Source organism: Primulina huaijiensis, chromosome 6 (assembly GCF_012295235.1).
Source record: "Primulina huaijiensis isolate GDHJ02 chromosome 6, ASM1229523v2, whole genome shotgun sequence".
NCBI lineage: Eukaryota > Viridiplantae > Streptophyta > Magnoliopsida > Lamiales > Gesneriaceae > Primulina > Primulina huaijiensis.
The window spans coordinates 15,065,153-15,088,052 of NC_133311.1; the positions used below are offsets into that span (position 1 = coordinate 15,065,153).

At 31.3% G+C, this 22,900-nt stretch overlaps 1 protein-coding gene and 2 long non-coding RNA genes across 3 annotated transcripts; 1 reads left to right on the forward strand and 2 right to left on the reverse strand.

The window, feature by feature from the left end:
- Positions 1-4,715: 4,715 nt before the first annotated feature.
- Positions 4,716-6,142, reverse strand: LOC140979338 (uncharacterized). The gene is made up of 2 exons (XR_012175720.1): positions 5,155-6,142; positions 4,716-4,960 (listed from the first exon to the last, which is right to left on the reverse strand). It is a non-coding gene; the product is annotated as an uncharacterized lncRNA (long non-coding RNA).
- Positions 6,143-8,649: 2,507 nt separating this feature from the next.
- Positions 8,650-21,673, forward strand: LOC140979733 (ABC transporter G family member 12-like). Its single transcript, XM_073445288.1, has 9 exons — positions 8,650-9,078; positions 17,669-17,751; positions 19,011-19,472; positions 19,568-19,690; positions 19,925-20,044; positions 20,295-20,579; positions 20,686-20,958; positions 21,054-21,161; positions 21,244-21,673. The coding sequence occupies exons 1-9, from the start codon at positions 8,829-8,831 to the stop codon at positions 21,604-21,606; spliced, it is 2,067 nt and encodes a 688-aa protein (XP_073301389.1). The 5' UTR covers positions 8,650-8,828; the 3' UTR covers positions 21,607-21,673.
- LOC140979734 (uncharacterized) lies at positions 12,363-13,750 on the reverse strand. Its single transcript, XR_012175798.1, has 3 exons — positions 13,608-13,750; positions 13,414-13,500; positions 12,363-12,658 (listed from the first exon to the last, which is right to left on the reverse strand). It is a non-coding gene; the product is annotated as an uncharacterized lncRNA (long non-coding RNA).
- Positions 21,674-22,900: the final 1,227 nt, after the last annotated feature.

Here is a 22,900-nt window from a genome sequence, read left to right on the forward strand (position 1 = left end):
TCAGATCTTATATAACTGACATTAATAATAATAACTTGCACACACGGACACACAATGTGTGTGGAAGATAAAATTTGATTTTTTTATATAGTAAGAAATTTAAATAAATTTAAAAGATAAAGAATTATTTAAATATAATTTTAAAAATAAATATTAATCTTATCTCCTTAAAATAATGATAGAATTACATGTTTTGATGGAAATAATCCTAATAAATCAGAAGGTAAGTATATAACATTAATCGATTCCAAATCACAAGATCAAACAATCCATAACTGATTAGCCAGTGATGAAGTTTTTTACACGAAATGACAAGTATTTAATGCAGCCATAGTCAATGACAAAATACATTAAGCTTTTTTAGACGATGGTACAAATTTTCATAAATATAAAAATATGATTGTCATAAGAAATGTATATAAAAAGGGAGAACCCATAAGAACAAAAAAGGTTATTTTAAAGCTAGGGGTGGGCATAGTTTGGTTAAAACAGAAATAACCGATCGGACCAAAAAATTCGGTTTAAATCGTTTGGTTTTATCGGTTTTTCGGCCGGTTACGATTTCAAAATTAAAGAAATTCGGTTTTTCGGTTCGGTTTACGGTTTTGATCCCGAGAAAATCGAAATAACCGAATCGACCATATTATTTTTAACTATATTGCTTTTTGTATAATGTGCTAATAAATGAGAAAGATATTTGTTAGTTTCAGTAAGTTTACATATATTTAAGTTATGCTTCAAGATTGTGATTCATAATCACTATTGTGATGAATTTAATGTCATTTTTGTTTCTAATTTTGCAAAACAGGATTTTTGGAGTTTGACAATTGGAAGTTCAAATTGTTATCGAAGCTCATATTGTTAAATTTATTGAGATTTGAGATGCAAAATCTATATGAATTTTGGAGTCTTAGAATTGAAATTTAATGAATGTGTATAATTTTATTAAAGAGCTACTGTTTGAAATTGTATTTCAAATTGTTATCCAAGCTTAGATTGTTAAGTCATAAGTGTATTGTAATCATATATGTTCTACTCATCTACTGTCATTGTTTCTTTTATATGTGTTGCATGTATCAAGTATCAAGTGATGTATAATTTTATTTCTTAACAAAATATTATAAAATCATATATAACCGACCATAGAAACCGAACCGTATTACAAAAAAAAACTGGACCAAACCGTAATAAAATGATTTGATTTTGGACCAGATATATTCAAAACCGAAAATCGAAAAACCGAACCGTTATAAAGAAAAATCGGACCGAACCGACCGACGCCCACCCCTATTTAAAGGAGCACAAGAATGTGTATGAACATCGTTTAAAAATATACAAAGCTCTTGGATCACCATGGATGTCCAACCTCTTAACATATTTATGCTCACACTTCACTGTCAGCTCAGTTCAGGTGCACCTTTTAGCCTTAGAGCATAACTTCATCGCCACATCTGATCAGTAAATGCTCATAAGTGATCGTTGTGAAACAACTTGTTGCGCATCATATCAACTTCCACACTAGTTCTATTCATAGAGATGAAGTAGAGTGATTGTAGAAGTTTTAGTGGATCTCTAGACTTGTTGTCTAGATGTTCAATTGAAGATCAATTGGAGATTGTCGTCTTGACCGACTGAGTAGGAGTTTCAATTGATATTCTGACTTCAATTGTGATTTGTTTAAAAAATATGATTATATAATTAAAATATTCTAGTGAAATTTCCGACAAAGGAATAATAAGAGACATAGATCGAGGGATCTGGTTCTCGAACTTCTAGAAATAAATTTTTGTGTTCATTTATATGCTTTTACAAAATAATTCTGACGCACACCTTTATCAGTTCACATGATCTATTATCAGTTTGGTAAAAATATTCGCTGCATCAATTAGAGTAGTTTTCGTACTTTTATATAAAGTTATTTGACCGATAAGTTTTAGATCAAAAAATTGTTTCATCAGTTGCAAACCCAAACATGAGACACTTTATGAAGAGGATTTGTTTTCTTTAATCTGATGGTGTAATTACAATTTTAAATAGGGAAAAAACTCACTACCAACAACAATTTATGAATTTGAATGCATATATACCAAAAAACAAATCAAAGTCATTCATGGATTCACCAGACTTCATCTTTTGTCAAAATTGTGTATAGTCACAGAAAATTTGTTTTGTTAGTTTGATCATTTTTTTGCAGAATTGAATCACTTTTTCTCAAATATATTTGGCAGTTGAACACATATTGTTATTGTTAAAAGAATTTTTGTATAAAATCTTGTAGAATATGTCATTTGCCACATTATCTAAGTTTGCTTTCTTCTTATATTGATTATTATATTTCATTCTTGGTTTTTCAATCATTTGTGGTGCTTCTTACGTAGAGCTAAGGCTCCATTTGGCTTCATGATTTTTATTGGTCTATTCATTGTAACATACCACATATCATTATCTTGACAGCTAGGTGAGCTTGCATTCTAATTTTCTAGTCATCAAAATCTTCTTTTGAGAAAACAAAAAATTTGTTTATGGAATTCCAAAGGTGGTGTAACCTTTCTACGTCTCTTTTTTTTTCGTTAGGATATTACTAAAAGAACTTTGATTGTTACAAGAAATTTTACAATAATTCATTTCTGCAACACTTCTCTGTCCTACTGTAACTCCTAGATATCACTCAACTTAACAATTTAATCATAAAGACTATGTCAGTGATAAGTAGTTCTTAAAGAAATAATCTAGCAGAAGTTGAATACAAATTGAAGTGTGTGCTACAACAACTCTGGATTAGTTGGAGTTATTGAACTTAGTAATTCAATAGCTTCGTAAGAGTGAGATGATCTAATATGATAAATTTTAAAAATAGTCATTTTATAAAAGAATTTCAACTTTCAAATCGGAACGACTCCTTTTTTATAATCGGTCTTGGTCATTGCCAAAAATGGAATTTTGCAGCGCAAGCCACGTGTCATCGTTCTTTATAAAAATAGTACATACAGATAATGTACATGGAAACTACAATTAACGGTTCCAAAATTTTGTACCCACACCATTGACGATATATTTATATAATTATTATTATATTTTGAATATTTTATATCAAAATTAATTTATTTTTTACAATGTGAATGTTTCAAAATTTATATAAGATTAATAAAAACACATGAAAAAATTGTATAAATGCACAAAAATATGTAAAAAAATAATTTTGGAAATTCAAATTATAAAAAATACAAAATATTTTTTAAGAAATAAATGTTTGTGATAAAATATGATTAGAATTTAGGAGTTCCATTTGAAACTCTTAAAAACTGATATATAAATAAAATTTAGTATTTTACAAAATCTCAAAAAAAATTATAAATATTGAAAACAATTGTGGAATATGATAAATTTTTTAAGAATACAAATGTCAAATTGTAACTTTAAACCATTAACAAAAAAATCGAAACAGGAAAACAAAATATATCAATATTTTTTCTAGCTTTTGGTTAAAAATTACAGAATTTGAAGTAGAAGCGGACATTCTCAAACATCCCAAACCATTTTCACCCAACTATAATCTAAAAAGTGCTTCATAAAAGCTCCTCTAAACATTCTCAATAGCCCGCTACAGCCCTTGGGAAGATACGTCCCTGATTGTTGATGTGTCCAACACTTCGTTAGCATTTTGACGAAAAAGAATAAAATAAAAATAATGATTAACTTATCGTACTAATACCACATTTTGATGTAACCAAAAAAACGAAAACATAAGACTGAGAGAATGTCTGGGAGAGCTTTTTGCTTATTTTAAAGTTATATTTCTAAAGATTATTTTGAAGTCGATTATGATAACCCTTGTCTCACATGGTAAAAATTAAACATTTAAAATGAGTTTATAATGGGCTACAATGAACTTCTATAGCAACTTGGGTTAATCATTTTCATAAAAGCGAGGACGAATACGAAGTAGTTGTTATAGGAGCCCATTGTGCAGTCACACAGGTGCGGGCTCGAGCTCGAAGCGTGACAGAAAGATATCAGAGACGGTCACCGATAAGAAATACTGGGAAATCACTAGTAGAATTTCTTTCATTTACTTCGCGTATTCAATGAAGTCATAGGTAAATAATTGCCGAAGTAGACGCACGTGAAGTAATAGGGTATCATTTTACTTCGCATTATAACCGAAGTCGTATCCAAGAAATTAGCGAAGTCTTTGGCCGGTTCAATTAGGGAAAACAGGTCCGGAATTAGACCGATGCCGAAGTAAAATAACGTCTTTTACTTCATCGATTTCGTAAAGTGCAGAAGTAATAGCTTATATATAACTTCATAGTTTATATTGATCGACGAAGTAAATGTTTTGTATAACTTTACAGATTTTGTATTTTGGTGAAGTAATTGATGCGAACGACTTTGTTGCTATGGAACTATGATGAAGTAAATATATTCTATACTTCGCCATAATTTTTATTTGTTGAAGTAGTTGGTATTTTGTTACTTCACAATTTACATTTATTTGCAACACAATTTTAATTTAATGAATTAATTCTTGATCATCACCACAGTAATTTAATAAAGTAGTGAAGTAAAAACATATTTTTCACTTTATCAAAATAATTTAATTAGTATATAATAATACCATACATACACACACACACATATAACTTAAAATACATTCATTTGATTCATAAATTATCCATCTAAAAATAATGAAAATTCACGAATCCACAAGTATATCTACCAATCCACAAGCATATATCTACAAATCCACAAGTATAACACAAAAATGTATCCACAAGTATAACCCAAAAAAAATATCCACAAGTATATCCTAAAATGAACAATGACAAACCAAATATTTATCCCAACGCACACTATCCATTTAAGCACCTACATATGAGTAGACGAATTCGCTCCATTCACTTCTGACTTCATCATATTTAGATTGGTTGTAGTATTGATTCTTGATTAATCCTGCAAACTGAAATATAAAAAGTATAAGATGAGTTAGTTTGTGCAACTAATTTGTTTTAGATTACTCTATATATAATGAAATTGGACCATTTTGTTTTAGATTACCCTATATATAATGAAATTGAAAAGTTAATGCAAAAATCACAATCCCAATAATAAGAACTATTCATTCATGTCTTCATACATAGGCACAATTCATACCGTCAATTATTTAAAACAAGGCCTTTGAGAAAGCTGATTATTGGGACCAAAATCTATAGTTAAAATTGTTTCTACCAGTACTGAGGGGACAAAAATTAATTAAATTACCTGCAAGTTGGGCAAGGCCAACCCATATCCCTCATTGCATCTTGTTCTAAGTATAAAGCTGAAAATAAATGATGTAGATATTGGGTATACAATAACCCAGAAACTAAGAACATTCTCAAAAACACAAATAATAAGCCAACCTAGTAGCAAATCGAATGACATAGATATAAATATCCAACCTAATCATATCCAGCATGCAAAACAAATAATTAAGCTTAGACTTGGTCAGACACTATTCCATACCTTTCGCTACCTCTGACAAGCTGGAAAAACAAGACAAAAATGATAAAGCCAGAATGATGCTCAAAGTCAATCGACATTACCTTTGAGATAACTACCAGAAATATTAAGGAAACAATGATAACTAGCTTACCCTTGAAATGGTTTGCACTGGGTGATCATCTTGTTCTTCAATGGTCATTCTTCCATTAACACTAATCCGCCCTGGTTTTAAAAAAATAGAATAGAATAGTCGCCCATCTGTGACGAAAAAATAGAATTTTTTTGATTTAACTCAAGAAAATAAAAGGCTTCTAACAACTATCCTCTGCCTTAGATTGTTAACAACTTAACATAGCATGAAACGAGATCAAACAAACCATGAATATTAAAGAAAAATATTCAATAACAAATAACAACTTGAATAAAAAGAAACAAAAGAGTGAAAATAAATAAATGATAACATTGATAACAAGGTCTTCCCAAGTTCTAACTCCTATAGAACAGTACGCATAGATTTCATCTTCTTTACTTTATATTGTATATTTAATAAGAATAGGAAAAAGAATCGTTGCAAGTCTAAGCATCATAAACAATATTGAATTGTTGGAAATCTAAGTGGAAAAATCAAGAAAAGAAATCCATGCAGAAAGTATTGAGATTCGGTTCGCACACGAAAATCTATCTCTTTGCATTATTTTCTAAAAGCACAACCTTATGAAGTCCTTCCTTTCCACTTAATTTCAATTCGGCTTTACAGTTTCATTCATTGGGTAAAAGGAAGAATGAACCCTTGACATTTTTAAGTTACATGAGCAGTCAACGATTATACTAAATGACTTCTTACTAGTATTTTGAACAATGGAAGTTGTAGAATGTATCAAGAATAATAGAAGTCTAAACTTTGGGCCAGTGAGCGCAACTATATCTAAAAATACTTTTCAAACTACAGAAACTTACGAGCAATAAGTATATAATTCAAATGCATTGCTCGTTTCCAACTATTTAGGTATCAAACGAAGCATCCAGACATGAGTTCACATGAGAAAAATAATGGCAGAGCAGAAGCTTAAGAACTAATCTAAAGCAATTTAAACCAACAATATCAATTTAATTCATCTAAAATCAGTTGAACCCACTAAAAATTTGCATCGATTAATAATGGAAAACGAGTAATAAAAAAAGTCCAATTGAACAATCATAATCAAAGAAAACGCTAAAATATCCAACTAAACCGTTCAATTTTTCTTCCCCAAAAGCTTAAGAACTAATCTAAAGCCTCTACTACCGTAGTCCAGAACTCAGCTACCTGCTACGGTGGTTGCTGCTCCGATTTCGGTGACTGCACGATCCGTATCTGGTGAGGAAAGAAGGGCGATGGGTTTGGGGAAGAAAAGGGGTTACGGCCGTTTTGGGGAAGAAGGACGACGGGTTTGGAGAAAATTTGCTTCTATTTTTTTTGGGGGGAAAATTAAAAGTATGGTTAAATTTTTTACTTCATTAAATATATATTTTAAATTTTTTTAAATTTTTTATTTCATCAAAACTACTCTGTAAAAGTAAAATATTACAAAAAATTAGAAGTGTAGCCCGTATTTTTTAAATTTTGAAGTGAAAAATAATGTTTTACTTCGTCGGTGTTTTTTACCGAAGTTGATTGATATGTACCACTTCATAATTAATAATCGCCGAAGTAACCATCGACGAAGTAAAAACCAAAAATTCTACTAGTGAATAAGTGCTATGCGGGGCAAAGTGCTACGTGCATAGGAGCCATCTTTTGAACCTACGGGGCAAAGTTCTACATGATGTGAGCTACCTCTTGAACCTGTAGGAGTCACCTCTAGATTCTCGGCGCTGGTAGATCGAGGGGTCAGGCCGCGACGAGGACGTCGCGTTCTGAAGGATATGTGATTGTGATAACACTTGTCTCACATGGTAAAAATTAAAGATTTAAATGAGTTTATAACGGGCTACAATGGACTTCTATAACAACTTGGGTTAACCATTTTCGTAAAAGCGAGGACGAATACGAAGTAGTTGTTTTAGAGGCCCATTGTGCAGTCACGCAGGCACATGCCCGAGCTCAGGGCGTGACATAATGGTATCAGAGATGGTCACTAGCAAGGAACACCGGGAAATAAGTGCTATGCAGGGCAAAGTGTTACGTGCATGTGAGCCAAGTCTTGAACATGCGGGCAAAGTGCTACATGAAGAGAGCCACATTTTGAACTTGTAGGAGTCACCTCTAGATTCTCGATGCTGGTGGATCGATGTGTCAGGCCACGACGAGGACGTCGCGTTCTAAAGGAGGGGTGATTGTGATATCCCTTGTTCTACATGGTAAAAATTAAAATATTTGAAATGAGTTTATAATGAGGTATAATTGACTTCTATAGTAACTTGAGTTAATAATTTTTGTAAAAATGAAGACTTGTTTGGAGAAAATTGCTTCCGACCTTAATTTTTAGTAAAACGACAATAATATCCTTAATATATACATCATTATCTTTTTAATTATCTAAATTTTTATACTCACACAATTGAAAATGCATTAATATAGTTATTATTACATTTTGAATATTATGTATCAAAATTATTACATTTTTATAACATGAATGTTTGAACATTTATATAATATTAATAAAAAAAGCATGAAAAATTTGTATAAATGCACAAAAATATTGGAAATGAAAATTTTAAAAAAATGCAAAATACTTGTAATAAATATTATTAGAATTTCACGAGTTCCATTCGAAACTCTTAAAAACTGATATATAAATAAAAATTTAGCATTTTATAAAATCTCCAAAAATATTTATAAAAATTAATAGCAATTATGGAATATGATAAATTTTGACAAAAACAAAAGTCAAATTATAATTTTAAACTATTAACAAAAACAGAAGTTAAAAAAAAAAAAGAGAATCAATTTTGCTTCTAACTTTTTGTTAAAAAATTACAGATATTGAATCAAAAGCTAACCTTCACAAACAACTCAATATACTTGCAGTACCCAACTACAATCTAAGAAATGCGTCCTAAAAACTCCTCTTAAAGACTCCCTAAATTCATAATTGTCCCTATTACTTATCAACCAAATAACATTCACTAAACAAATTTTGGTTATTTATTTACCCACATGAAAGCTTGCTGCATGTTATTAAAATCTCTGTTCACCCAACCCCCACTCTGCGGCGCAATTTATGGCAGCATTCAAGTGTGCCCGCAGAACAACATTTTTCCTCAGTTTAATTTTTGGAAAGTCTCGTTCCACTGCATTATATAAACAGCATCGAATTCGTTTTCTGCTTCTTACCATAAAAATAAATTAACCAGATTATAAAATGGACATTGAGATATCTCCGCCTCCTCCGGCCACGTTCAATGGCGGACAAGATCTTGAAAGCGGCGAGGTTGGAGGAGGAGTGACCTGTTTGGCATGGCAAGATTTAACAGTAATGCTCCCGAATTTCGGAAGCGGGCCGACGAAGAAGTTGCTGAATGGTTTGACGGGTTATGCTGTTTCGGGGAGGATCATGGCGGTCATGGGTCCTTCCGGTTCCGGCAAGTCTACGTTTCTTGATTCTTTAGCAGGTTAAGTGCATCTTCCCCTCTACTCGTGCTCTTTAAGTTTCCATGCATTTTTATTGAGATCTCGCGTTTTTTCGAACACAAAAACTTCTATGAGATTGTTTCATAAGTTAATTTTGTATGATAAATTTCTCATCCAACATAGTACATGGAAAATATCGTTTTTAATAAAACTTTCATCCACACCTTTCCATGATATATAAATGGGAAAAATTGCAAAAATTGTCATATCATTAGTCTGTCTTATTTGTTTTTGTCATCTAATTAATAAAAATTAGATTTTGATTATTTAAGTTAGTTCTTTTTTTTTCATGTCTTTTGGTACTTGTTTCGAGTGCTATTATGATGTTATACACATCAACGTTTTTCAATACCACGTAGTTATTTCGAGTGGTACCTTTTGATCAACGTTTAAATAAGCTCTCCAGCTGAGTTGAACTTGAAGCCAGGAATAACTTTTAAGTTATGTGATTAAAATCTACGAATCAAAATCCAATATAAACTAATTTCAATATAATTTTATCAAAATCTCGAATCTCGTTAAAAAGCAAAAGACTAAAACACCAATTTTATCTTTTATTTATAATATGAAATAATAAATAAACAATATATAAATAAAGATGAAGACATTAATTGCAGTATCCAACATAACATAAATTCTACTAATATAAAATCTATACTCTCTCCATTCCAATTATATAGACTTCATTCTTTTTGCGGTTATATATATATATATATATATATATATATGGCAAAAATTTGTGTGAGACGGTCTCACGGGTCGTATTTTGTGAGACAGATCTCTTATTTGGGTCATCCATGAAAAAATATTATTTTTTATGCTAAGAGTATTACTTTTTATTTTGAATATCAGTAGGGTTGTCCCGTCTTACAGATTAATATGTACGAAAAACAAACAAAAATTTACTTTTGAGACGGGATGAATATATATTTATTATTTTTTAGTGCAAAAACTTGTACCACTTTGTTTGAATTAATCATCGACGATTCAAAATTCGTGTGGTATCGACAAGTCTAGGTGTGTATTTAATGCACGCACAAATTCTTTATTTGGTATCCAAACCTATATATATATAGTAGACATCATAATTCATACAGACATGGTCGATTTATAATCGTGTCAGGATAATTAGAGAAAATTGACAATAAATATAATACCAACTTTTGTTCATTCAATTCCATCAATAAATAATAAATAAATCTATTAATTTCATTTTCATTAATTTCATGTCTAACTCCCGTTTTCTTTTTCATCCTTTCAAATATATATTCATATTTATTATTATTTTTATCAATTTACATTTATCATTAATTATATTAACTACTCCCAATAATTTTTTATCCTATTAAAACATTAATTAACTAAAGGTAAAATTGATTTTTTTCACTAAAATTTAATTTTATGATAACTTTGTAAATGTGTATAAAAACAAACACAAACTTATATATATATATATATATATATATTGAGAATCAGTTTTTAATATGTTGAGTTTTTAATATGTTTTCACCTATCATGCCCCGCCACCGTGCTCACCGTTGATGTGACACTTACTGATTATATTGATAAATCATATGAAAATTGTATATTCAATAAATGAATGTCATCTATTACTATCTATTAAGAATCTATCTAATAGAGACAAAAAATTGGTCTGTTTTTTGATTTCCTAATTTTGCCCTTATTTTATATCACAATTACATTTTTGTTTTAATTTTTTTTTAATTTCAAAAAAACTTTTTTTTAATTACAACTATTCAAATATCACTTTAGTTCTTCGATAATTTGTCAAATATTACTTTAGTCCCTCGATAATTATAAAAAAAACAGTACACACGCACCGCGTGTGCCAAGTAGCTAGTCTTAATGGTGAGTACGATAATTGTGCAACATATCAAAACTTCAGAGCGAATACCATAAGAAATCTCATCAATTAATTAAAAGCGAGTGAACAACCTTCAAGCTAGTACTGATTAATTGTGTTTGGATATTGACCAAACAAAATTATCGAAAACTAATTATTTCATAGAAAAGAAATTAATTCGAGTTTTTTTTCTAAGATGAATTAATCAGTATTTTCTGAAATCCCAATAAACCAAACGGATTAAAATTAATTATTTCAATTGGGCCATCGAAACAACTGAATTTTTTTAGAGAGGTGACACAATATTGAGAAAACAAAATCAACCAATCTTATATAAAAAAATTAATGCCGTATGTATATAATAAATTTTTATCTTCTAATTTAATCTGAAAATAAAAATTAAATGCATACAAAATCATCCTAACACGTGATGTCAAAATATATCAGTATAAAAAAATATGTAAAAAATACTAAAAAGAGGCAAATGTTAAAGTTCTAAACGATTTTTTCAAGGAAAATTCGTTTAATGAAATAAATTCAAATTAAATAGATTGGACTGTGCAATGTGTATTTATAAGCAAAATTAAATGCTGCAGCCCACTAGTTGGAATACGAGAATGGTAAGGTCGCAATGTACTGTGCTCTACGTATAATCATGTTTCATCGCCGTAATGATATAAGATTTTGGCAAAGCATTTAAATTTCATACCGTATACAAATTATGTTATATGCTACATATAGTATAAGCAATATAGCCACATTGAGGTCCTAAGGGTATCCCAATTGATGTATTAAATGAATGTTTGACCAGTGATTATGAGTTTGATTTTCCTCACTACAACAAAAATGCTAAAAAATAACGGATTTTATCCGTTGTTGTAGGCCATTTAAAAATGTTGTAACTGAGGGTGTTGTTGAAAGTACGTTCAACGACAACAATTTAACAAATGTTTTAAATCGTTGTCTTTTAGTACTAATCACAACAGTTTCGCAACGGTTTTAAACAGTTGTCATTTAATATCAACGACAACAGTTTCGCAACGTTTAAAGAATGTTGTCATTTAATATCAACGACAACAGTTTCGCAACGTTTAAAGACCGTTGTCTTTTAGCACGATTGACAACAGTTTTGCGACGGTTTTAACCCGTTGTCATTATAAATCAACGATCACAGTTTCGCCACGTTTGAGACCGTTGTTTTTTTAATACAATCGACAACAGTTTTGCAACGCCTAAAAACCGTAGTGTTTTGTTGAATCTACAACAATTTAAAACCGTTGTCTTTAAATTTTCTTCACTAGAATTCAAAACTGTTGTCTTTGATAATTTTTTTCATTAGGTAAAAATTATTGTATTAAATTTTTTTATTTGCAATATATATAATAATAATTAAACCAAAAATAACAATCGAAAATAAAATATTTACCATGTTCAATCCGTGGTTATGTTATGTTTAAAATCCACCATCCAAACTTTGCCAACGATTAACAAAAATTTTACAAATTTGAATTTAGTACTGCAATTGACCTTGATACATGTTCGTCATCAACGTGGAAATGTGGCAGTAGAGTCCCACAATATCAAAATTTTCCAAACAGAAAATACAGATATACTGCAATCTTTTGTCATCATCGGCATCGATCTCATCAAACCTTATCAACATTTCTGCATCAGAACCTTCCTGTGCCATTTCATCCCTGTCATATAATCCACACATAGAAAGCCCATTAAAACCCCATGTAAGAGATAAAATTGCAAGCAAAGACATGCACTGGAAATGCAGCTAACACAAATGGTGCATAGAGACGATAATACATTGTTTTCCCATAATAAATATATCCCACACATTGAAATCTGAAAGCTAAGTGAATTTTGACATTGTATACAACATATCAAATTAGTTAATGATATCAAACTGAACCCAGATTTTGCAGTCTAGCTTTGACAGTATCCAATTGCACTGCTCAAATAATCAACAAAGACAATCGCAACATTAGACTACATACAAAGACAAACGATATCGACATGATTAAGAGTACACAAACAACATTTATATACGCGAAATAAAGTCATAACTAATATATACTGAAGAAAATAGAAATTTCGGCATGAATTCCCCGTAAGTAGGACATCCCAAAAATTTCCAAACAACACAAACAACATTTATATACTCGATACTAAGTCATAACATCAATTCACAAACCTATAACATTTATGTTCTAGGAAGCTAGAATTAATGTTAAACTAATATTTACAAGCTCTGTTTCATCAACCTACCTGGAATTGTTACCAAATATACAGTTCAAGATCATGAGCAGAATTTTCATATGATTCAGACTATTTACTATCATGACCAGAATATGTGCTCAGTGGCATCATTTACTGAAGAAAATAGAAAAATGATTGGTTTGGGTAATTGTCACACAAAGCACTTCATCAATACTTTGCATACCTATTTGTAAATATAATCTTGTATGCATTCCGTCCACTCGGACCGCACTTCATCAATTCCTGCCTTAGAGTACTCTGTTTTCATGAACTGTGAACAAACACAATGATAATATTAGTAAAAAACAATCAATAAAGACATTGAAAAACGAGAAATACACAATTATTTGTGAATATTGATAATATGTCGAATATCACAATTGAAGATAGTGAGTTCTTCTCACTGGTAGCATTTTTTTCAATCATTTCTCTCATAAATCTCATAACATAAAAACCACATTGTTTCGAATCTGGTAGTCGAGGACCCTATGTTAAAAAAAAAAATTGTTAGTGATTGATACACAAATTGTTAGTAATTGATACACGTTTATTTCAATTTGTGTATGAATCACTAATAATTTTTTTTTAACATAGGGTCCTCGACAACCAGATTCGAAACAATGTGGTTTTTATGTTATAAGATTTATGAGAGAAATGATTGAAAAAAATGCTACCAGTGAGAACTCACTATCTTCAATTGTAATATTCACAAATAATTGTGTATTTCTCATTTTTCAATGTCTTTATTGATTGTTTTTTACTAATATTATCACTGTGTTTGTTCACAGTTCATGAAAACTGAGTACTTTAAGACAGAAATTGATGAAGTGCGATCCGAGTGGGCGGAATACATACAAGATTATATTTAGGAATAGGTATGCAAAGTATTGATGAAGTGCTTTGTGTTACAATGACCCAAATCAATCATATTTCTATTTTCTTCAGTAAATGATGCCCCTGGGCACATATTCTGGTCATGATAGTAAATAGCCTAAATCATATGAACATTCTGCTCATGATCTTGAACTTTATATTTGGTAACAATTCCAGATAGGTTGATGAAACAGAGCTTGTGAATATTAGTTTAACATTAGTTCTAGCTTCCTAGAACATAAATGTTATAGGTTTGTGAATTTATGTTATGACTTTGTTTCGAGTATATAAATGTAGTTTGTGTTGTTTGGAAATTTTTGGGATATCCTATTTACGGGGAAATCATGCCGAAATTTTAATTTTCTTCAGTATATATTAGTTATGACTTTATTTCGCGTATATAAATGTTTTTTGTGTACTCTTAATCATGTCAATATTATTTGTCTTTATATGTAGTGTAGTGTTGCAATTGTCTTTGTTGATTATTTGAGCAGCGCAATTGGATACTGTCAAAGCTAGGTTGCAAAATCTGGGTTCAGTTTGATATCATTAACTAATTTAATATGTTGTATACAATGTCAAAATTCACTTAGCTTTCAAATTCCAATGTGTGAGATATATTTATTATGAGAAAACAATGTAGTATCGTCTCTATGCACCATTTGTGTTAGCTGCATTTCTAGTGCATGTCTTTGCTTGCAATCTCATATCTTACACGGGGTTTTAATGGGCTTTACATGTGTGGATTATATGCGAGGGATGAAATGACATGGGAAGGTTTTGATGCAGAAATGTTGATGTGGTTTGAGGAGATCGAGGCCGATGATGACAAAAGATTGCAGTATATCCGTATTTTCTGTTTGGAAAATTTTGATATTGTGGAACGCAACTGTCACATTGCCACGTTGATGACGAACATATATCAAGGTCAATTGCAGTACTAAATTCAAATTTGTAAAAATTTTTTTAATCGTTGGCATATTTTGGATGATGTATTTTGAGCATAACATAGCCACAGATTGAACGTGGTAAATATTTTATTTTCGATTGTTATTTTTGGTTTAATTATTATTATACATATTGTAAATAAAAAAAATTTAATACAATAATTTTTAACTAATGAAAAAAATTATTAAAGACAACAGTTTTGAATTCTAGTGAAGAAAATTTAAAGACAACTGTTTTAAATTGTTGTAGATTCAACAAAATATTACGTTTTTAGGCGTTGCAAAACTGTTGTCGATTGTGTTAAAAAACAACGGTCCCAAACGTGGTGAAACTGTGGTCGCTGATATATAATGACAATGGGTTAAAACCGTTGCAAAAATGTTGTCAATCGTGCTAAAAGACAACGGTCTTTAAACGTTGCGAAACTGTTGTCGTTGTTATTAAATAACAACGGTTTAAAACCGTTGCGAAACTATTGTGGTTGGTACTAAAAGACAACGGTTTAAAACCGTTGTCGTTGAACGCACTTTCAACAACACCCTCAGTTACAACAGTTTTAAATGACCTACAACAACTGATAAAATCCGTTGTCTTTTAGCGTTTTTGATGTAGTGATTATTACTCCCCAAACATACAATCACCCACACCAATAGCTTTAGATAAGTCATTATCACCTATTCTAACATTTACACAGTCACATGATGTATAGGATATAAAGAAATCTCTTTGTGATGTAACATGAATGGGATGTACCATTGTCAACTACCCAACTAGTCTCATCATATACAAAATTAACAGAATCATAATCATGAATGATAAGAAAATCATCAGTAACAGTAGAAACCTGATCGTCACCATTACTCGAATCATTTATCTTTTTCTTTCCTTTATCTTTTCTTATCTTCCTTGTTTGGTCGTCGAAAATACTTCGCTATATGTCCATTGATACCATAGTTTTAACACATGCACGACATTGGCATATCTGTTGGATTTGCTTCTGCCTTTATCTTTGCCCTTTGGACCTCTCTACTTTCGCTTCACCCCCTCCTTTCTGTAACCAGGATATCCAAGTGTGAATCAGAAGTATGTGAACTTATTCTCAACTCCTCGTTCAAAACATTTCTTTTTGTCAAATTCATGCTAATAACACCATCTGGGGCTGAGTTAGACAAAGAAGTTCTGAACATGTCGCACAAGTCCGGTAGTGTACACAAAATCCATAAACTCTGCACTTCTTCATCAAACTTGATATTCATTCCAACTAACTGATTCATTCCAGTTTTTCTAGCATATAACTGCTCAAGATTTTCCCAAAATGTTCGTGCATTTTTCTCATCACTAACATGATTCAACACATTATCATCTACCCACTGTCTTGTGAAACCACACACCTGTCGATGCAATATATTCCATTCAACATTGGTTTTCTTTTCAAGCTTCGTTTTTTCAAACACAAAATGTCCTCCAATGTTCCTTTCCATGTATGATAATTCGAACCATTGAAATTCAACATTCTATTTGTATTAGTTTCCATTTTCACCACAAGACACTAACCAAGAACCTGATGCTCTGATACCACTATGTTGGGATAAAAACAGATTAACCAATAACGCAACATAATAAATTATCCATCCCCTGTGTGAAACTAGCACAAATAATATCGAATAGAGTAAATAAAATCAACAAGCACAATTAAAGCGTATTAAACCATACGAATGATTTTTAAAGTGGAAAACCTCACCGGTGTGAGGAGTAAAAAACCACGGACGACCGGAGTCCACAAAAATAATCTCCATTATATTAATAAAGAGATTACAACCAGTCCACAACCAAAGTCAACCAATACACAATCACAAATAACTATCAAGATATCACAACTTTGAAACAACAAGACAATTAGAAAGATCTCACCCAAAAAGCCTATTGTCCAGAATCTATTCCCATCAATACAGAGCTCCAAATCCAATCTACACAGTCCAGAACGTAAATATTATGTCCAAACTTGAGCTAAATCCAATAGTTAGATTTTCACAAACGGCCTTCTCAAGCAGGTTGTGAAGGTTATGCGCGAGAAACCTACAACCTCTATTCATCCTCCATAAACTGATCTTAACGACCATAAAACTCGATATCCACTGTTTACAATTTAGTTACTTCTTTATGAACAAGATTGACCAAATTTCAGCTTCATCCAACGGTTCAATAAGTCGAAAAAATAATCATAATCAGTTTTTAAAAAAAATTGCAAACCCTACCTAAATACCAAAAGAGAATAAAACTTAACAATCTGGTTAAAGAGAAAAAATAGATCGAATCCATGGTTGATTGTTTCAAATGTACGTCAATGCAAAATACAATTTCCATTTTTATTTACTAATCAGTGCGAGATAATAAAAATTTATTTTAAGAATTAAATTAAATTTTTAAGCTTAAATTTCAGCTATATATACTTTTCACGTCTATGATGCTTGACTTCGTTATTAATTTTTATATGATATTTAAATCTTATGCTAAATATAATTTACATTTTTTTAAAAATATGATTTATATTTATGGAGACAACTAGGATTTCTTAATTTTCGTTGGCATTGTAATAATATAACATGTTTTGCTCGCAGGCAGACTATCGGCGAATTTGGTGACGACGGGAAATGTTTATATTAATGGAAGCAAAAGGAGAACTCATGATTACGGTATTCTTGTAAGTATATACAAACTTATTATAATTTATTTACTAAAATATACTATAAAAAGGAATTTAATATTTTTAATTTTAATATAATCTTTATATATTTTTTTTACACAAAATTGTTTAATAGCATACTTTTTTAATATCACGTGCTAATGGATATCTCATATCAGTACTATGTTAAGCTCGAGGATACAAGTAGGGATGACAATGGGGCGGGATGGGGGCGGGTTTGCCATCTCCATACCCGTCCCCGAATTCCATCTCCATCCCCATACCCGCCCGATCCCAGCTGAAACTTCGAGGATCAACTCTCCATCCTTTCACCGTTTCAAAAATATTAATATGGCAAGACGATGAAGGATTCAGAGATTTTCTCAAACCAAAACTTATTATTATCTATTATTATTAGTGATAATAATAATATTAATAATAATANACCCCAAAACCTTGGGGAAAGTTGTCATCCCTAGATACGAGTCACAATTTTGGTTCGATGGTATTAATATTTAAACAAATATTATTTTAAATATTAATAAAGTACTATAAACTTTCACACTTTGTTCTTCTAATATATATAAACTGAATCTATTTATAAATAGCTCTTTTTTTATTGGAATTTTCTTTCTCAATTTATTTTTAAAACATATCATTAAATAGAATTCTACTGTAAAATTTATTTTTTAAAAAATGAAAATTGATAAAGGCCATTTTTATGAACATAATAAATTTATCCACTCATTTTGTTTTTTTTTTTAATTTTAATATGAAAATTATTGGAATGAGTTCTTTTGATGAAAAATACAAAAACTCTTATAAGATCGTCTCACGAGTCAATTTTAAGATGAATCGTCTACCTGATCCGACTCATGAAAATGTATTACTTTGTATGCCAAAAAAATTATTTTTGATTTCGAATATGGATTAAGTCGATCCGTCTCACAAATATAAATATTTTAGACAGTTTCAAAAAGAAAAATTTGTAGGATTCTTTATATCACTTGAGAGCAAAACATGTGTTTCCATCTCTGGACCTTGGTGGCCATCTCCGGATTTCTCGAGTTTGTTCATTCTATTATCATGTGACCTCTCATATTTTATGAGTTCGAAATGCCATGATTATGCATGAAAACCAGTGCTTGACATAGTAATATTTTGATCAAATCCCAAAACAGTGAAATTTAATTTTTATTTTTTTTAAAAAATATGAATATTTATATAATTTCTTAAAATATTCATCATCACAAGTACTCTGATGTGTTATCTGTCAGGCTTATGTAACTCAAGAAGATACATTCTTGGGGACACTTACAGTTCGAGAAACCATCACATATTCAGCATTGTTAAGGCTACCAAGAACCACAACAAAACAAGAGATCAATGAGACTATAGAAAATACAATCACAGAAACGGGACTTCAAGATTGTGCTGATCATACCATTGGAAACTGGTTTTCACGAGGAATAAGCGGTGGGGAGAAGAAGAGGTTAAGCATCGCCTTAGAGCTCGTAACACAACCACGTCTCTTGGTTCTTGATGAACCAACAAGTGGCCTGGACAGTGCATCGGCTTTCTTTGTGATTCAGGCTCTTAAGAACACTGCCTGCAATGACAGAACGGTTTTATCGTCGATTCATCAGCCTAGCAGTGAAGTTTTTGCACTTTTTGATGATCTTTTACTGCTGTCAAACGGAGAAACTGTTTACTTTGGAGAAGCTAAAATGGCGGTAAAGGTATATATGAATAAAGGATGAAGTAAAATTTATGTTTTATTTTACTTGAATTTTCTGTTATTCCTGATATGGGATTCTTGAATATCATTTAACAGTTCTTTGCTGATGCTGGATTCCCTTGTCCCAGTAAAAGGAACCCGTCGGATCATTTTCTTCAATGTATTAATTCGGACTTTGATTGTATAAACAACATTACAAAGAAATCTGGAGAAGAAAGTGTGAGTAAATTATATATGAATGTTTCACTGTCCTAATAGTAAGTATGATCCAGGCTTATAAGAAATCAGAGGACTTTCCTTTCAGGAAACTTTTTAGATGATGTATAGGTAGAGTCTAAGCCGAATTACTGTTGATAGGCGGATAGGAGGATCTTATTTTTCCTTTATTTTGTGATGCAATATGAAAAAAACACAGAAACTGACATTATTTAAGGGTTTTTTTTCCCTTAACAGGACACAAAGAAAGTTCCTCGTTTAATGTCAGCAGAGATCAGAGCAAAGCTCCTTCACAACTATCAAAGATCGACAATCGCATCAAGAACACGAGCCACAATTCGAGAGATCCCAATAACTGTGAGAATTTTGTCCATATTTCTTGCAGAGAGTGAGTATTGATTATCTGGTTATGATTAGCTCGATAGGAACAACGGATCCATGTAAAGATTTGGAACTATTGTGAGTTGATTTATGAGAGTTAATTTTTCTAATAAGAAAGAAAGAAGCATGCATTACGCCCGTAACGTCTCTGCAAAGTCTAGTATGTACATGCTCTTGTAAGAAACATGTTTTCCGCCCTCTGATCCTGAGCTTTTGGTTCATGCAGGAAAGACATTTCTTGTGGAAAACTAGTGAGAGCAAAGCAAGCTGGTGGAAGCAACTTTCAACGCTAACAAAGCGATCTTTGACAAACATGTCCAGGGATTTTGGATACTATTGGCTAAGAATCATAGTGTATATTATAGTATCGATTTGTGTTGGTTCAGTCTTCCACAACCTGGGGAACGGCTACAATTCACTCTTAGCACGAGGATCTTGTGGTGGATTTATATCAGGTTTCATGACATTCATGACCATTGGAGGCCTTCCATCATTCATTGAAGAAATGAAGGTAAATCAAAATCCCAGTTTGAAATATAAGTAATAAAGATTACATTAGAACAAGTATATATAAAATCAAGATTTTGATGTATAGTTTCTGTTATTAAATGGAACAGGTATTTTACAAAGAAAGGCAGAATGGACACTATGGAGTTGGAGTATTTATTCTTTCAAACTTCATCTCGTCATTTCCTTTCTTAGTAACATTGTCTTTTAGCTCAGTATCCATCACATATCTGATGGTGAAGTACCATCCCGGCATCTCACATTTCATGTATGCTGCACTCGACCTACTTTTAGCCATGGCAGTGGTCGAGAGCTGCATGATGGTCGTGGCTGCCGTCGTTCCTAATTTCCTGATGGGAGTCATGATCGGGGCCGGTTTTCTGGTAAGTAATTTACCTACCAATACACACTTCAAAAAAGATGTAGACCTGCAGAAGGTCATACATAACCTTTATGATTATGTTGTATGTTACTGCAGGGGATTATGATGGCTACAGCTGGTTTTTTCCGATTCATTTACGACCTTCCAAAACCATTTTGGAGATACCCGATTTCATACATAAACTACATGGCATGGAGCCTGCAGGTAAAAATTCAATACTCATAATCTTGAACTCCTACAAAGAAGTAATAATATGTCTTTTCTTAACTGGCAAATACATACAAAGGGTGGATACAAAAACGAAATGATCGGACTGGAATTTGAACCTCGTGACCCCAGCCCTGGCTTACCAAAACTGAAAGGAGAAGACTTCCTCACATCCGTGCTTGGCGTTTCGTTAAAGTACTCAAAGTGGTGGGATCTAGCAGTGGTTTTCGGCATGCTGCTGGCTTACAGATTTCTCTTCTTTTCCATCCTCAAGTTCAAGGAGAGAGCTGGACCAATATTTCAAACATTTTATGTACAGAGAACCCTGAACCAACTCAAGAAGAGGCCATCATTTAGAAAGCCAGCCTCATTTTCTTCTAAACGTCACCAGTCTTTCCGTTCACTGTCTTCTCAAGAGGGTCTCGACTCTTCATTAAATTGATATCACATACAGATAGAATCTTGAAACATGATATTTCATATTGAATTTCATTATTATACACCGGCAATTTTGACTTTATATAAACCAAGAAAGAGCTGTCTGTAGTATGAACCAGAGGTACGCAAATACATGAAAGAGAGCGATAATAGTTTTGCACATACTTTCAATCTTCCTCCATTCTCTTCTTTTGTCCGGGTTGAGAGCAACACAAGAGAGTGAACATACAACGTACTCAGTTTTTTGCTGATCAGAATTCGTTCTTAATTACTACATTAGATTGTTTTCTTCAACTTTCAAATATGATGACTTATTTCATTTGATTATTTGTTATTTATTAATTGTATTTCTTGATCAACTTTCAAATATGAAGTACATAGAAGAAGTCAATTAGAATCAATCATGGTAATTTTAAATGTTGAAATGAAATTGTATATATATTTCACATGGCATTTACATTGAGAAGATTTTTTGCAATAAGAAAGTTATTTTACAATTTTAAAACAAAACTCTCTTGTTAAGTTGTTGCATAAAACATAATTGATTATATGGGAAACACCTATGACAAAACACTTACCAATTGAAGACATAGGTATAAGCCTGCAAAAATTAACTGAAATTCGAAAATCATTTGGTGAGAAGATTATTGTACTTGGAGGTAAAGCCATGCGAGTTTTACTAATTATTACAAAAACAATAATTCAAGAAACAACTAATACGAGTTTAGTAAAATCGTAATTGTTCTGATAGATGCGTCATTTTATTTTATCTAACTTGGTAGTCAAGTCTAAATGAAGATGGTTAGAAAAAAATATATTATTAAATTACCATTGTTCTAGAAGACCATTATGATATGTGCACACTTTTAATTTATATTTAATGTTATCATTAGAAATTTTTTAGTGTAAATTATTTCTATAATTTGAAAAATCAACACAAAAAATCACAGTATAAAAGGAGAGAGTAGTGACAAATGAACTGTTTAATCATAAAAGAAGTTAGATGGTGCAACTTATAATTTTAATCTTATTTTTTTATGATGTGAGAACCGCAACCGCTATCATTTGGTGAGCATTCGGTAAATTGTTGGACTAATGCATGGCCGAGCCAGTATTAGGCTTTTTAGTGTCTAGTGCGAAAAAAAATCCGAGCCTTTTGTAATTATATAAAAATAATAAAATCAATGTTATAAAGATAATTAAGTAAATTTGCTTTAAATCCACACAACCTAACTTAAATGTGCATTCAATCACTAGTAGAAAAATTATATGTTTGCACTAATTGATCCACAAAAAAT

Excerpts from the sequence above, each read along its gene's own strand:
- LOC140979733 (XM_073445288.1), top strand. The coding sequence starts at position 8,829 with ATGGACATTGAGATATCTCCGCCTCCTCCGGCCACGTTCAATGGCGGA. Across the intron at positions 9,079-17,668 it reads GTTTCTTGATTCTTTAGCAG|GCAGACTATCGGCGAATTTG; the intron begins GTTAAGTGCATC and ends TTTTGCTCGCAG. Across the intron at positions 17,752-19,010 it reads CTCATGATTACGGTATTCTT|GCTTATGTAACTCAAGAAGA; the intron begins GTAAGTATATAC and ends GTTATCTGTCAG.